Source organism: Microtus ochrogaster, unplaced genomic scaffold (assembly GCF_000317375.1).
Source record: "Microtus ochrogaster isolate Prairie Vole_2 unplaced genomic scaffold, MicOch1.0 UNK69, whole genome shotgun sequence".
Lineage (NCBI taxonomy): Eukaryota > Metazoa > Chordata > Mammalia > Rodentia > Cricetidae > Microtus > Microtus ochrogaster.
The window spans coordinates 593,961-610,402 of record NW_004949167.1 but is presented as its reverse complement, the minus strand read 5'-3'; the positions used below and the strand labels follow the sequence as shown (position 1 = coordinate 610,402).

At 47.5% G+C, this 16,442-nt stretch overlaps 1 protein-coding gene across 1 annotated transcript in view; it reads left to right on the top strand.

Moving 5' to 3' along the window:
* Positions 1–16,442, top strand: part of Armh1 (armadillo-like helical domain containing 1) — a 41,156-nt gene that overhangs the window by 7,258 nt on the left and 17,456 nt on the right. The window contains exons 2-5 of the mRNA XM_005370075.3: positions 4,648–4,743; positions 7,873–8,100; positions 13,536–13,604; positions 15,756–15,922. Of these exons, the coding sequence (XP_005370132.1) occupies positions 7,895–8,100; positions 13,536–13,604; positions 15,756–15,922 (442 nt within the window). The 5' untranslated portion in view covers positions 4,648–4,743; positions 7,873–7,894. The remainder of the gene's footprint in view (positions 1–4,647; positions 4,744–7,872; positions 8,101–13,535; positions 13,605–15,755; positions 15,923–16,442) is intronic.

Below are 16,442 nucleotides of genomic sequence, written 5' to 3'. Positions count from 1 at the left end.
GCCTGGTCTACAAGAGCTAGTTCCAGGACAGGCACCAAAGTTACAGAGAAACCCTGTTTCTTGAAAAACAAAACAAGACCAAAAAAAGACCCCCACTTTTTAGTCACCGCTGATGGTGAGAGGAGATGGAAGAGTCGGTTCTGGTAAGAAGACAGGCATGTCGGCTGGTCATTTCTGTAGGAGACTTTGCCAAGGTTAGAAGGCCACAAACGATTTGGACGAAGGTTTCTAATCTGGGTTTTAATTTCATGTACTATGATTTCTCACACCATTTTCTCTCCAAGGTAAAATAGTGACGATTGTAATTGGCTGCCACTCACAGGAGGTTCCAGTGAGCATGATGCCATCGACATTTTCCTCTGGCATGCCGTGCGAGCTCCAGTTCGGATCAAGCTGCTGAAGCTGACTTTTATTGCCCGCTGCATGCCACGATCGGCTGACTATAAATTAAATCCTCTTTTCCAGAAGCCATTTTCCATTAGTGCTAATTTGTTTGCTTCTCATTTCTATGATCGTTAGAATCTCTGCTTGTGAGCACCAAATTGAAAATGATTTCTTTGATGTTTCAAAATTTTTTTTCTCCCCTTCTTGGATGCCATTTGGCTGCAACTAAAGAACATTATGGTTTTCAGAAGAACAGCTCTCCCCAATTACAATTTAACTGACCGTTCATGGCACCAAGTCCCTGTTCTTAGTGTCCAAGGGTGACACCGCGGCTGGCTTCGCTGTCCCTGTCGTTGCCATAAAATGCCTCATAGACCTCGCACTGGCCTCCTGGGCTGGAGCTTCCGCCACTCTGCACAGGGCGGCTTTGAGAAGGTGGTAGTTTTTATGTACCTACATAGCATGGACATTCAGATGCAACCACCAAAAGAAGAGCTGGCTGGTTTCTCATCAGCCAGCAGGCATTCGTTAAACATCTATTTTATGCCACCCTGCCCTGAGACATGGGGACAGGGAAACCAGCCTGTACCCTTGAGCTCAGCCTCCAGTGAGAGGAGGGTTCATTTTGACAGCACAGGGAGAAAGGTCAAGGAAGGACCATAAAGGCAAGAACCCAAAGTGGCCCAAGGGTTTTGCCAAAAAGGAAGCTGGTTGCTGCTGGTGTCAGGGCAGCATTGAGAGCCTTGGAAGGGCCTGGGAGATTGAGAACTGGAGGTCTAGTTGTATGAACATGGATGGTGATAGGGTCAGGTAGGGACCTGTTTTAAAATTTATTTTCTATTATTATCGCCTGTGTGTGTATGGTGTGTGTGAGCATGTTCAGGATTATCCTTTGCTACATAGTAAGTTGAGGCTATCTTGGGCTACATGAAGTGTATCTCAGTGGTATGGCCTACCTTGAAAGTAGCCCTACGTTCTATTCCCAGCACTGCAAAGAAAAACGGAGAGGTGGGTGGGGTTCCGTCTAAAGGGCCCTGTGTTCCCTGTCAGCCTGCTTGGCTCCTCCCTTTCTTCCATCCTCCACAGCCAGTTGCCAGTCCTGTTTGTTCCTGAGCCGCAGTTCTGCCTCTGCCTTCCGCTTGGTGCCCTGAGCATGACTTCTGAGCTGGTACCCACCTCCAGTCTTGCCTCTTCAAGAATCTTATTAGTTACTTACTTATTTTAAAGAGTTTTTTTTTTTTTGCTGTTTTATGTGTACGAATATTTTGCCCATATGTATGTCTGTGCACATGTGCATGCCTGGTGTCTGTGGAGGCCAGAAGAGGATGGCAGGTTCCCTGGAAATGGAGTTACAGAAGGTTCTGAGCCACCATGTAGGTACTAGAAATCAAACCCAGCTCCTCCCCCTCCGTCTCCTTCTCTTCCTCCTCCTCCTCCTCCTTCTTCTTCTTCTGGTCTGTCTGTGTAACAGCCCTAGCTGTCCTGGAACTAGCTCTTGTAGACCAGGCTGGCCTACAAGGCTGTAGTTACAAGCAGTTGAAAGCTGCCCGACATGGGCTCTGGGAACTGCACTCGGGTCCTCTGAAAGAACAAGCACTTTTAACAACTGAGCCATCTCTCCAGCCCCATTTTCCAGTCACTGTAGGCAATAGTCAAGAGATTTCCAAGCCTGCTTCAAACTCACAGAAGTCCACCTTCCTCCGCCTCCTGAGTACTGGGATTAAAGGCGTTTACAGCTGCTGCCCAGCCAGGTTCTTTAATACAATAAAGAGAAGGCCCTGTGCTGTCCCCGTACCTTGTGCCCATCAAGATCTGTGTCCATCTCCCCAGGGCTGGCTATTCAAACAGCACTCACGCATGCTCCACTGCTGAGCTCCATCCCCAGCGCACCGTTGCAGAAAAGATTTTAAAGTCCAGGATTGGAGCACCACCAGGGCTCAGGCAGGAAGCCGAAAGACATCAGACTTATTCGTAGAAGCAAAAGGGAGGCTTTGTTGCATGGCGTCATTACACCCAGGCTGTCCAAGAGGGGTAGCCTCCAACAGAGGAGGTGTTAGCGGATTTTCTGGGACACGCCTACAGATGCCACTAGAGAACATGCCCCAGTAAAACAAGGGAGGGAATCAAGGAGCACGGTGTGCCATGCTACGATGAAGAGCGGCGGAAAGAAGCCCCAAGACAGTATTTCTACACCAGGCTGCGTCCCCAGCCCCACCTGAAGGAGAGGTCTGTGGACACAGGCCTCCAGGGAGAAGCAGACACTAGTCAGCTGTGGGCTGAACATTTAGAAAAAACTACTGCTACATATGGAACATTTGCGGGGCAAATCATTGCAGATAATTAGAACCAAATGATTGAAGCGAAACGGTCATGATTGACTCTTGGTAAAAGCCAAGCCGTACGGAAAGAAAATGTAATAGTATTTTATTGCTTAGCTGAAGAGTTTATTTACTTGGTCAATAATGTAAACACTATTGATTTAACTGTAAATTGTGGGAAATTATATTGTGAGGATGGGCACGAGGAAAGGGAGGGTTGGAGCGCTTCAAGAGAACTAATTCCTCATCCGCCAGAATGATAAATAATAAATTTTGTCCAGAATTAATAAATCAAGTATTAGTAGTGTATCAGTTTGCTGAGGCTACCATGACAAAGAACCGCGGGCAGGGTAGGTTAAACAACAGGAATGGAGGTGGAGCCATGGCTCAGAGGTGACAAGCACTGGCTACTGTTTTTTGTTTGTTTTTGGGTTTTTTTTTTTTTTTTTTTTTTTTTTTTTTTTTTTTTTTTTTTTTTTTTTTTTTTTTTTTTTTTCGAGACAGGGTTTCTCTGTGGTTTTGGAGCCTGTCCTGGAACTAGCTCTTGTAGACCAGGCTGGCCTCGAACTCACAGAGCTCTGCTTGCCTCTGTCTCCCGAGTGCTGGGATTAAAGACTTGAGCCACCACTGCCCAACCATTCTTTTGTTTTTTTGTGACACGGTCTCACTATATAGCCCTGGCTGGTCTGAAACTCACTCTGTAGACCAGACTAGCTTTGAACTCACAAAGATCCACCTGCCTCTGCTTCTCAAGAGTTGGGATTAAAGACGTATGCCACCACACCCAGCCCTGACCTGTTCTTGTAAAAATACCTTCATATTAAACAAAGGTGCACTTTAATGACCCCACTCTACCCTGTCAGGGCCAGAGAGATAGCTCAGTTGGTAAAGTGTTCGCTTCACAGGCATAAAGACCTGACTTCAATCCGTGGTGTCCACATTTAAAGAGGAGACAGAGGAAACCCAGAAGGAAGAGAAAGCCAGGCACACTGTCGTTCTTGTAATGCAGCAGAGACAAATGATTCTGGTCAGTCAGCAAAGCAAGCCTTGCCTCGTTGGTGAGACCCGGGAGAGAGAGCGAGAGACCGCATCTGAGGGATGGCATCCGAGGTTCACCTTGCCTTACAGACTGTCGATGTCTGCACACTGGCATGCACTTGTGTGTACACACAGACCCTCCCTCCAAGCAAGGTCACGGTGGGGATTTGGGATTTCAGTATATGTGACTGATGGAAACACAGACCAGCTCATACAAGTTGTATGTGCATTTGTTATTTAGAAATACGGAAGAAAATACCACAAGAGCTGAAAATGACTGTCGCCTGTGGAGGGAGGCGGAGAGAGGCAGCAGTGTGTTGCTTTGAGTTCACAGACTGGAGCCCAGTCTGGTTCCAAGCCTCCTGTTCTTCTCCAGGAGTGCCTCCAGGGCCCTGGTGAGCCTGCATGCAGCTCTCGCTTCCCACAACACCCTGTAGAGAGCTACTCGATTGGCCTTCCCTGCACACGTAAGAATTAAAGTTAGGTGTGCTGGGCACAAATAGGCTGAGGCAAAAGAAGTTCGTGTTTGAGGTCAGCCGAGGCAACATCATTCCTTCTTGGAGGAAGGGAAAGCAAAGAGAAAGGAAAGAAGAACAGAAGGGAAGAGTGAGCTCCATCCTGCGGCGCATCCTGCCTGGAGTTTCCTACCCCAGAATAGCTGGGTGCTTCTCTGATAGCGTTCGAGTTCTGACCCTATCCATCCTGATAAGGTTAATGCTGGTGTCTCATCCCCTCCACTCTGGGGTCCCCATCTTCTTAAGGTCAATTTGGCTGTTGAAGGTGGCTACAGCCTATGACAGTATCTTTATGCCTCCGACTGCAATAAGACTTTGCCGTAATTGATGGCACCCCATGAGGGTTTGGTCATTTTTTTGTGTTTAAGTTGGTCCACTCTTGTTTCCCCCAGTTCTAAAGGCTGATTGGACCCTGTGGAGTCTTCCTGAAGCTGCGTGGGCGCCCTTCCCAGGAGCACAGACCCCGTGTCCTCTGGGGAGTAGTGGAGGTTGGTATGTATGTACGTCTGTCTCAGCCTGCCTCAGATTATTGCTCCCTAATAAAAGCCTGATAGCAGGGCCCCATCAATATCTCAAATACATGTGAGGAAACGTTAATTTAGAATCAATTTTAGGATGTTTCAGACTGTAAAGTCCTTTTAACTAGATCTCTGGCGAAGATGTAGGAGCACTTTATGGGACTGTAAATTTCATGTTGAACGGTCTTTGTGAAATACACATCTCCCCTACACACAAGCTGTTCCCTCCATATCAATCATGGCCGCCACACGTAATGTTTCACAAATATTCTGTAAATCACAGAGACCCCATGATAATGTGAAATATGACTTTCACTTGTCTGTCAGACGAAAGCACCACGCATGCCTCTATCCCATCAGCTCTAACGTTTGTTATGGATAATAACACTTTCAATCACAACTGTTTTTGGGAAACGGGTTTATTTTAAACCTTTCCTCCCCCCACTGCAAACACTCTCCCAAGGACACAGGCTCCTACAGACCACAGCCCATTAATCCAGCTACAGAATAAGAAGTTGTTCTTCCTACTAACTTTACTTTGCGTTGTTTTAAAGAGTTAGAATAAATGCCTTGCATACAAGGTTAAGAATTTTGCCAGCCACTGGTGGCACATGCCTTTAATCCCAACACTCAGGAGGCGCAGAAGTAGGCGGATCTTTGTGAGTTTGAGGCCAGCCTGGTCTACAAAGAGAGTTCCAGGACAATCAAAGTTATTACAGAGAAATTCTGCCTTGAAAATCAAAAAAAAAAAAAAGAACAACAATAACAACTTGGCTAAACTAATCAATAGAAAGGGGGCAGGGTCTCAAAAGACCCAGTCTCCCACCTGCTTGAAATGCGCTCCGAGAGACACCGGGGTTTTTGGCAAACACCTTCTCCCCTACCACCCTGCTGGATTCCTCTTTCTGGCCTTCATGGAGATACCAGGCATGGTAAACCTCGTCTATAAAGCCATCACTGAGTGGCTGCCAAGGCAGGTGTATTCCTGGAACTCCATGGCCAGTCAGTCTAGCCAAGCTGGTGAGTTCCAGGTTCAATGAAAAACCTTATATCAAAAAATAAGGTGTCAGGGTCAGGCATGGTAGCACACACCATTTATCTCAGCACTCAGGAGGCAGAGGCAGGCCGATCTCTGTGAGTTAGAGGCCAGCCTGGTCTCCTGAGTGAGTTCCAAGTCAGCCAAGCCTAAATAATGAAAATCTATCTCAAAAAATAAAAATAAAATGTAATACTAAGGTAAAGCACAGTTGAGGAAGATACCAAACACCAATCTCAAACTCCACATGCATATTTTCACACACGCACACATACCAACATACACACGTGTGCACATACAACATACACACATGTACACATACAGCATACACACATGTACACATGCCAACACACATGTACACGTGCCAACATACACACGTGCACGTGCAACATACACACATGTACACATACAGCGTACACATGCCAACATGCACACATGTACACATACAACACACACATGTACACATACCAACATACACACATGCACGTCCATCCATGTTATGCCCAGATCCGCAAAGTCCCCCAAAAATCAACACAGAGACCGAGTCCCATATGTAAAAGCAAAGAGCTTTTATTTTATACAAGTTTACAAACTCTGTCTCTCTGTGTGTCCAATTTGGAATATTAATAATAATCTGTGTGTACTGGAATAATCGGAGAGCCCCGAGCTGAGTTAGAGTTGGGTTTTATAGTAGTAAAGGTGGGGTGAGGGATTTCTAGGGTTCAGGACCTCTGATTGGCTGACATTTGTCTAGGGGTGTCCTGGTGAGCGTGTGCTGGCAGGTGATCCTATCTACAGTGGTTGGAACATTAGGCATTTCCTTTGGATGGTCTGTTCTTGGGTGGTGCTCAGGTAATCTCAGTTTGTGGTTCTTCCTGTAGCCAGATGTTGCTTCAGGGAAAACTACTGAGAACCAGGCCTCTATTAAGCTTATCATGGCTGAGTCCTACACTGGCAGATGATAATGGCTGAAAGTAAAGAACTTCCTTTTGGTGGTCTCTTTCTCATGGCTGGCTCCTAGAGTCCTTACACGTGTGTACATCAACATACACACATACACGCATGCATGTTCACACGTGTGTGCGCGCTAACATGCATATACACATGCATGTCCTCACATGTGTGTGCACCAGCACGTGTATGTTCACACACCTGTGCACGCCAATATATGCATGTTCACACACATGTTCACACCAACATACATAAACACACATACCCACATTTTACACACATGTTTAACTGAACTCCTGTAATCCAACACTAAGGAGGTTGAGGCAGGAGGTTTGTTAGGGGTTCGAGGCCAGTCTGGACTATGTAGCAAGACTTTGTCTCAAAAAATAAAGCAAGCACTGTGGCACCGTCCGACCACCAGGAAACAGAAACAGGCAGATCGCTGGGTTCTAGGTCAGCCCCTGCTCTCTCTCTCTCTCTCTCTCTCTCTCTCTCTCTCTCTCTCTCTCTCTCGGCTTCCGCCCCTGCTGTCTTTGAAATCCTCCTCCCCCTGCCTCAGGGTCTGAGGGTCTGGAAGTACCTGGACTGTAACTTTGTGTCACTGCTGGACCACCATGATATTTTGGGGGGGGGTGGTTCGAGACAGGGTTTCTCTGTGGTTTTGGAGCCTGTCCTGGAACTAGCTCTTGTAGACCAGGCTGGTCTCGAACTCACAGAGATCCGCCTGCCTCTGCCTCCCGAGTGCTGGGATTAAAGGTGTTTGCCACCACCGCCCGGCCAAGAGGATTTTTTTTCCCCTAGTGTTGGAGAGCAAACCCAGGATCTTGCACATGCTCAGTAAGTACTCTGCCAGTGACAAAGTCTTGCTACGTAGTCCAGCCCCAGCCATCACCCACCCATTCACTCCTTTTGTTTTGTGTAGTGCTAGGGACGGCTCTCAGAGGCTCCTGCAAGCACTGCAGTGAGCCACGCCCTCAGCCACGTAGTGTGGCTTCTGCACGAAGTCTTTCGGAGCAAAGGCCCCCTAGCCTGCAGCAGATCGGTAGTCAAGTGCAGCCCACAAGGTCATGTGGTTCTAAACATTGTGGTGCCCCGTTTTCTGTACCTTGTAGTCAACATCAGGACTGGTAGAACATGACTTCTATAAAGGAGCAGGCGGCAATCAGCCGCCTCCTGAGTTTTCTGCAAGAGTGGGACAATGCCGGCAAAGGCCTGAGAACACAGATTCTTACCAAGTTCATCGAAGCCAACGAAGGGAAGACTGGCCCTGAGCTGGAGCTGGAGTTTTCCCAGGGAGCCAGCTTGTTCCTCATACGATTGACCACCTGGCTTAGAATCACGTATCCTTTGCTGAATGGTTGGGAAGTGGGGAGTCACTCAAAGAGAGAAAACAGTATGTATAGTTGAGGAAGTTTTTCTCTTGGTTCCAATATTTTAGAACTGAAAAGAATAGCTGGGTGATGGTGGCACACGCCTTTAATCCCAGCACTTGGGAGGCAGAGACAAGCAGATCTCTGTGAGTTCAAGGCCAGCCTGGTTTACAGAGCGAGTTCCAGGACAGGCTCCAAAGCTACAGAGAAACCCTGTCTCGGTGGGGAAAAAAAACTGAAAATGATAAAAAAAAAAAAATCCCGAAAGTCAAGAATTCTAGTGACTTTCTGTCTTTCCGACTCTAAGTGTACCTTATTCTTACCTTCTCACCTCTGCTTGCCTCCTGAGGCTCGGGGCAGCTAGTTATGTTTATTCCATACTTGACCCTTCCCTAGGGACTTTGTTTTTGGTCTTACATCTTTTTCATTTTCTTTATCACCAATTTGTTCCTCATCTTTTATTATTAGTGTGTGTGTGTATGTGTGTGTTTGTGTGTGTGTATCCTGGCCTCATGTATGTCTGTGTACCACATGTGTACCTAGTGCCCTCAAAGGCCAGAAGAAGGCATCAGATCATGTGGAAGTGGAGTCACAGATAATTGTAAACCACCATGAGGGTGCTGGGTCCTCTGGAAGAGCAGCCAGTGCTCTTAAGACCTGAGCCATTTTTCCAGCCCCACCCCATCCCTTTTGGGGGGAGGTCAGAGTGTTCTGTAGCCCAGGACAGCCTCAAATATCGTATTGCTCAATATGTCCTGACCCTTCTGCCTCCGCCACCTCTGTGCAGGGACTACAAATGGGCATCACCGTGCCTGGCATTAACTCTAAAAATGAAAATTAAATCCTAGCCTCAACCCTGAGCTCACCCAGCCCTTCCCCTTCACGATGAAGCCAGCTGAAAAGGTCACTGTGTCTCCCCGTCTCCCACTGCAGTCCCACTTCCGCTCGCCCAGCTCCAGCAGCGAGGTTCTCTGACTGCCGAGCCCAGTGGCCACATCCTCATTCCTCATACATGACCTCCTGATGGCATCTGCCAGTCACCCCGTCCCACCTCTCAAAACCATTCCCTTGCTGTCTGTGAGTTGGCTCTCGTGCTTTCTCTCTGCTTCTGGCTGACCCTCGGCCTTCCTTCCTTAATTCCTGGTGTTACTTGAGCCTCTGTCCCCTGCCTTGTCTCTGCTCATTCCATTCTCTTTCTCCCTGAACAATCAAATCCATTATTATGACGCCAGCTGGAAGAGTCTCCAATTTCCTTCCTGAATCTGAGCTTTTAACCTAGAGATGCCCAGCTACTGGCTCTGCTCATGCCACAGGCGAGCTCTTACATTTCTGGTTTAGGAAACTAGGTGAGTAAGAAGAAAATATAAAAAGAGGTACCACTTCAATCAAGAGCACTGACTGCTCTTCTAGAAGTTCTGGGTTCAAATCCCAGTAACCACATAGTGACTCACACTCCTCTATAGTGGGGTCTGATGCCCTCTTCTGGTGTGTGAGCGCACATGCAGACAAAACGCTCATATATAAAATACATAAATAAACATTAAAAAAATCGTTTGGGGACAAGTTGAGCGCCTGTGCGGTTTGGGGTCCTGGAGGCAGAGCCACGGGAAACAGCCGGGTTGCCGTTGCTGACAGTGTGCGAACTGAAGCTGTGCTGTGAGAGAGTGCTCCCAGTGGATCTCAGCCAACCTCTTCTCCCCAAGCTGGGGCTTGAACCCAGGACCTTACACATGCTCAGCAAATTCCCCACCACTGAGGTCCACCCCGGCCCACTGCAGACCTTTCTGTTAGGTATGTTTTTTCTTTTCTGAACCCTCTCCTCTTCTATGAGCCCTACTATCTTATATCTTAATTCCTTCTTCCTTTTAATTAAATGCAATTTGCCAGTCAGCCCTGCACCTTATCAGAAGGCTTAGTTAGCAGACAGGAGGGTTTAACCCTGCCACGTTCCTTGATTGATTGATTGATTGATTGATTGATTGATTGATTGATTGATTGATTGTGACAAGATCTCACATAACCCAAGCTGGACTTGACACACTGTGTGGCCAAGTGTTAGGGTTTCTGTTGCTGTGATAAAACACCTGGGGAGGAAAGGGTTTAGTTCACTTTGCACCTGATAGTCTGTCATCTAAGGAATTCAGGGCAGGATCTCAGGAAGGTTCCTGGTGGCAGGAACTGAAGTAGCAGCCATGGGATAGCACTGCTTACTGGCTGGCTCTCCATGGCTTGCTCAGCCTGCTTTCTTCCACCATCTGGGAACCCCAGTTCAGGGGTGGCACCTCCCACAGTGAGCTGAGCCCTCCCCCATCAGTCAGCAGCCAAGACAATGCCCTACAGGTTTGCCTACAGGCCAATCCAGTGGAGGCATTTTCTCAGTTATGATCCCTTCTTCCCAGATGTCCAGAAATGTGTCAGATTGACATAAAAACCAGCCAGCACAACAATAATAACCTTGAACTCCTTTCAAGTGCTGGAATTCCAGGTGTGTGCCATCACAGCCTGCCCTCTTTTCTGACTCAGCACCCTGAGGACTCAGGCCAGGTATTCACGCAGCAGCTCAGCAAACGCGGGTTTTTCAGGAGTTTAGAGGAGTTTGGTGGTAGAGCTGTCGTGCATGGGAAACATCAGCCCCTGAGCTCTGTCTTCTGCACCACAACTAAACATTAACCTCACCAGTTGTCGCTGCTTTGTTGTCAAGCCTAGACTGTTTTCCTTGTTTGTCTCAGCATTTCGTGGGACCACAGGGAGAGGTGAGGGAGGTACCTGCCCTGACACTGGCTTCATTTGAAAGCTTGATACTTTATCAGGAGCTTTCTACTAACTTTTTTTGACTTGGGTTTGGTTTGTTTTGAGACAAGGTCTCCCTGTATTACTCTGTCTGGCCTGGATCTCGTTACGTAGTCCAGGCTGACCTGGAACTTGTGGAACTCTTCTTGCCCCCATCACCAAGTGCCGGGATTATGTATGCGAGTGCCCACCCACACTTGACCTTGATGTCAGTGTTTTGAGTGTAGTAACAGTGAAGTAGGATTTGATGAAGTCAAAGGGAAGGGAAGAGAGCAAAGCAAGTGAGGCCGGTGGACAAATGTCTGTAACCCTGGAACTTGGAAAACAGAGGAGGAGGATCAGGAATTCAGGGTCATCTTCTGCCATATAGCAAGCTCAGCAGTTCAATCTAGGCTGCATGAGACCCTGCCTGTCTGAAAGAAGAAACAGGAGAAAAGAAGAAACATGGCGGATTTGATTTTGGAATTGGTTTTTGTGCCCTTTTAAGCTTCTGACCTAAAGCAAGTGTATCCCTCACCTTGCCGAGTTTCAACCCCTCTGCAACAACCACACGGTTCCTCCTTTCCCCTTTCCCAGACAGGAGCTTGCTGTGTGGCTGCTGTCCTCAAACGTGATTCTCCTCTCTCGGCCTCCCAAGTGCTGGGTGGGGTTTGAGGAGTGCACAGCTAACCCTGTCCACTGCCCCTTCTGAAGCCCTCTTCTCCTTGTCCTCCTCCTGTCACCATGGGCTTCTCTGCCTCTGCTGCAGGGTGTCATGCTTCTAAGGGGTGTGCCCTCTGCTTGCCTCTTCTCCTTTGTAGTCAGTGCGTTTAACACTGGGCCTCGTGCCTCCTGCCTTCTCCACATGTCATGCGTCTGCCACTGTTGGACATGAGGACATGAGGACACCAAGCCACTGTTGACAGGATGACTGTCAATAGACCCCATTTCTACACCAAGACTCATCCACAGCTTACCTTTTTGGTGAGTCTGCCGTTAGGAGTAGCCCAGTAAAAGTGACAGTATAGTCAGTTAGAGGTTCCTCCCACCAACTCCTCCAGTTATCCGCCTGGAAGGGAAACAAACCGGTATAACATTGCCATCCTTTGCAAAACTGACCACAGAAGCCCAAACCTTTTGTCGGTCTTAAACTCCCATAACAGATCAGCACAACCCTTGATTTATACAATGACAGTGACACTGTTAGCTGCCAGCATTCGGGATGCTGAAGGAGGACCATTTTGAGTTCCAGACCAGCCTGGGCTACATAACAAGACCCTTTCAAAAAGAAGGAGAGAGGGAGGGAAGAAGAAAGGGAGGAAAAAGAGGGAGGGAGGAAAGAGAGGAGAAAAGGAGGAGGGAGAGAAGACAAGCATGTATAGTAACTGAAATCAAGACTAGCCTGAACACAGGGAAAAGAAGATGCCAGATGCTGGTCAGCATAGTTAGTAACTTCAGACAAAGAGGCAGGGACAGGAAGGGGATTGGGATGAAGAGAGGGACAAGGCGGCAATAAAGAGATGCCTAGCCCAAGCTATGAGAGCAACAGGCAGGGGAGCCTGGCTTCTGAGCAAACACTATGTTTGCAGTAAAAAGCCTTTCCTAATGAGCCAATCTGTCTTTCCTTCTATTGGCATCCTGGGAACTGGGGTGCAGCAGAGATAATTTGCCTCACCCCCCCCCCAACAAAGCACCATTACCTCCAGCCCATTACATTAGCCTGTACCAGTCCTGGAGGCTCTCAGTCATCCTCATGAACTGCAATAATTCCAGCTAATTTCTTAAGTGTTCTAAGAGCCTGTGATGTGTTATGAGCCTAGTAATTGTTGACTGGCTCCCTTTCTGCTGCGGTTTGATTTCATACCTTGCATTTGAGCCGAAGCGTGCTTCGGATGCTTTATTACGGCGAGGCTTTTTGCAAAGGCTCACATTAAAAAATAACATTAAATGCTGAGGTTGTTTTAAATCAGAGTTTAATTTTTCCTCCATTTCCTGTTATTCTTATTAGGAAGCCGTGCAATTCTTCATAAGGATAGTGACCTCCAGTGTAAAACTTTACAGAATGGAGAATTAACGATAAAGCTAATTCTTTGTTGTTGTTTGTTTGGTTTTTTGTTTTGGTTTTTGAGACAGGTTTCCTCTGTGTAGCCCTAGCTGTCCTGGAACTCACTCTGTAGACCAGGCTGGCCTCGAACTCCCAGAGATCCGCCTGCCTCTGCCTTCCAAGTGCTGGGATTAAAGGCATGCACCACTATGCCCAGCTGGTAGCGACGTCTAAGAATGAGGCCTGAAATCGTGAGCTGTGCCGAGACCCGAGCTGTGGCCCTGAGAGGCTTGAGAAGCTGACCGTCAGTTTTCTCCACACACGTGGATTTACGGGAACCTCTCTGCTCCCTAGGGAAATTGCAGAGCCCAGATGGCTTGATTGTCCTGGAGGGACTTCTTAGAGAGCAGGGAAGGAGGTCACACCCCCACACCCCAACACACAATGTGCTAGCTCTGCCCTTCAGCCAGGGGTTCCCCTCAGGGTCAAGGGCACATGTCAGCCGCTTGCTCATCCTGGGCCCTGGGCAGTAGTACTAGGGAATCAGGCCAAGTGGAAAGCCACCTGGGCGCATTCCTTAACGCTGCTGCAGCTATATGACTGGCTTGGATCTAGAGAAGCTCCTGAGGTCCATTGGCATCTTCTTGTCTGCCGTGAGCAGGTACGTCCCACTCCCAAGAGACTCTGGTCTCAGCCACAAATCAGGCTCATGTGTATTCAGTCCACTTGGGGCCATAGGTTCTAGGTACCAGCAGGTGTATCAAAGTTCTTGGGATGGGCTCAGAGATGACTGGGATTCTTCTCTAGTTGCTCCTCCATCTTGTTTCCCATTGGCCCTTCCCTAGTCAGCACCCTGTTGGTTGAGTATTATATATTTTCTAAAAGTAAAATAAAAAAACCACATTTATACTAGACTAGGGAATGGGGGATTTATTGGCTCACTTAGCTGAAAAAGCTCGGGAGGGGGGAGGCTGGGAAAATGGTTCAGTGTTTAAGAGCACTGCCTGCTCTTCCAAAGGTCCTGAGTTCAATTCCCAGCAACCACATGGTGGCTCACAACCATCCGTAAGGAGATCTGGTGCCCTCTTCTGGCCTGCAGGCATACATGGAAACAGAATACTGACAATACTGTATACATAATAAATAAATAAATCTTCCAGAGGGTGGATGTACATATTTCAGGTCTGGTCAGGCCCAGGGGTTTTACTGAGTTCTCCAGGGTTTCATCTCTTTATCCTTTCTTTTCTCACTCAGTCCCTGGATTCAGAGACTTCTGTGTACTGGGGTGCTCAGACCCTCCAGAAACCATCCCTGGAGCTCATTTACACCTTCAAGGGAGTGTATCTATTCCCGCAAGGTCTAGGAGAACCAGCATAGGTCACTTAACCAGCCTTCTGCAGAAGGATGACACCCCTGTCACGTGTTTGCCCCACCAAATCCACATGGTCCTTGAGTGGAGGAAGCAAGATTCACCAGAGGACAATTAAAGTGCCATTATAGAAAGAAGAGGCCTGGGAATAAGAAAGGGAAGGGAGAGGGGAGAGAGAAGGGAGGAGAGGGAGCTGGTCAGCTGTGGGAGCTCACAGCTTTAATCCCAGTAGGCAGGAAGCAGGGGTTTCTGCAGATTCAAGGCCAGCTTGATCTACATGGCAGTCCTAGTCTACGTAGTGAAATCCTGTCCAAAAAAAGCAGGAGGGCAGACACAGAGACTAGAAAGAGACAAAGCCAAGAATGCCTGTTGGATTTAGTTCCAGCATTTTCTTGGCTGGGCACAGTAGTACTTGCTTGTCGTCTCAGTGTCTCCAGCAGCTGAGGCAGAATAGTAAGTTCAAGACAGCATGGTGAGGTCATCTAAACAAATATATAGCTGGGTGGTTTTAGCACACACCTTTGACCCCAGCATTTGGGAGGTGGAGGGAGTTAGATCTCTGAGTTTGAGGGCAGCCTGGCCTACAAAGTGACTTCCTATATATGCATACATACACACATATATATGCACATATATTCTAATACGTATATATTATAATATGCTTTTATATATTATATAGTTTGCAAAAGTCCAAACAATTATGTCTCTGTGGACATCTGTCTCTGTGGACATCTCCTGGGTTGGAGGCAAGTTTGTGAAGACAGTACCTTTTCCTTGGGTGCCTTCAGTTCAGTGTTAAGGAGCCCTGTTGCCGAATATTTGTTTAACTATGCAAAGATGTGTTGCATCTGCTTAATTATGTAAAGATGTGTTGCTGTTTTACCTTGCCTGCCTAAGGCACCTGATTGGTCTAATAAAAAGCTGAACAGCCATCGGGAGGCAGAGGCAGGCGGATCTCTGTGAGTTCGAGGCCAGCCTGGACTACAAGAGCTAGTTCCAGGACAGGAACCAAAAAGCTACGGAGAAACCCTGTCTCGAAAAATCAAAAAAAAAAAAAAAAGCTGAACAGCCAATAGGGAGGGAGGAGATATAGGAGGACTTTCGGACAGGGAAAGTAAGTAGTAGGAGGAGTTTAGGCTCTGGAGAAGAAAGAAAAGAGATGCCAGGGAGACGCCAGGGGCCGTCAGTCAGACAACAGGAAACAGGAAAGTAGGATGTACAGAATGAAAGAATAATAAAAAGCCTGAGGTGAAATGTAGATGAATAGAAACAGGTTAAATTAAGTTAAAAGAGCTACTGGGACAAGACTAAGCTAAGGTTGAGCACTCATAATTCACAGCAAGTCTCTGTGTCTTTATTTGGGAAGCTGGTTTGCAGCCCAAAGAAAATGTCAACTACAGAGCCCCTCAAACATCTTGTTTTTATGGTCTCCTCTCTGGACAGCAATCGGTACCTAATAGAATTTCTTGAGATTGGAGGTGTCCTAACACTCTTGGAAATACTTGGCCTAGAGAAAATCAAGGAAGAGGACAAAAAGGAATCCATCAAACTACTTCAGATTATTGCAAATACCGGCAGGAAGTACAAGGAACTCATCTGTGAAAGCTACGGTAGGTCCTGGGTGTGCGAGCCTGGGTGTGCCAGCCTGTGGACACCACATCTCCCAGAACTTGGTTGGAGTGGACAGCACCCACCCTGCCAAAAGCAAAAGCTGTCAAAGGACAAGTAGGCACACAGGAAACATTTAGTGTTCCCTCAGTGAGCTTTTCTGTTCATGTCACAACCAAAGGACCAGATTTATGGCTTCCCTGATTCATTATTTGCTCAAACCCTGAGACAGTGGTACACACCTTTAATCCCAGTACTGGAGAGACAGAGGCAGGGTGATCATTGTGAGTTCAAGGCCAGGCTGGTCTACAAAGGAGTTCCAGGACAGTCAGGGATACCTAGAGAGACCCTGTCTCAAAAAACCAAAAGTAAATAAATATCGCTTGGGCTATAGCGGTGAGTTAACAGCAGTTGGTGCTCTTTCAGAAGGGCCAGGTTCTATTCCCAGCACCCACACAATGGCTCACAAATGTCTGTAACTTCCCTTCCAGGAGATCCAGCACTCTCTCTTTTTTTTTTTTT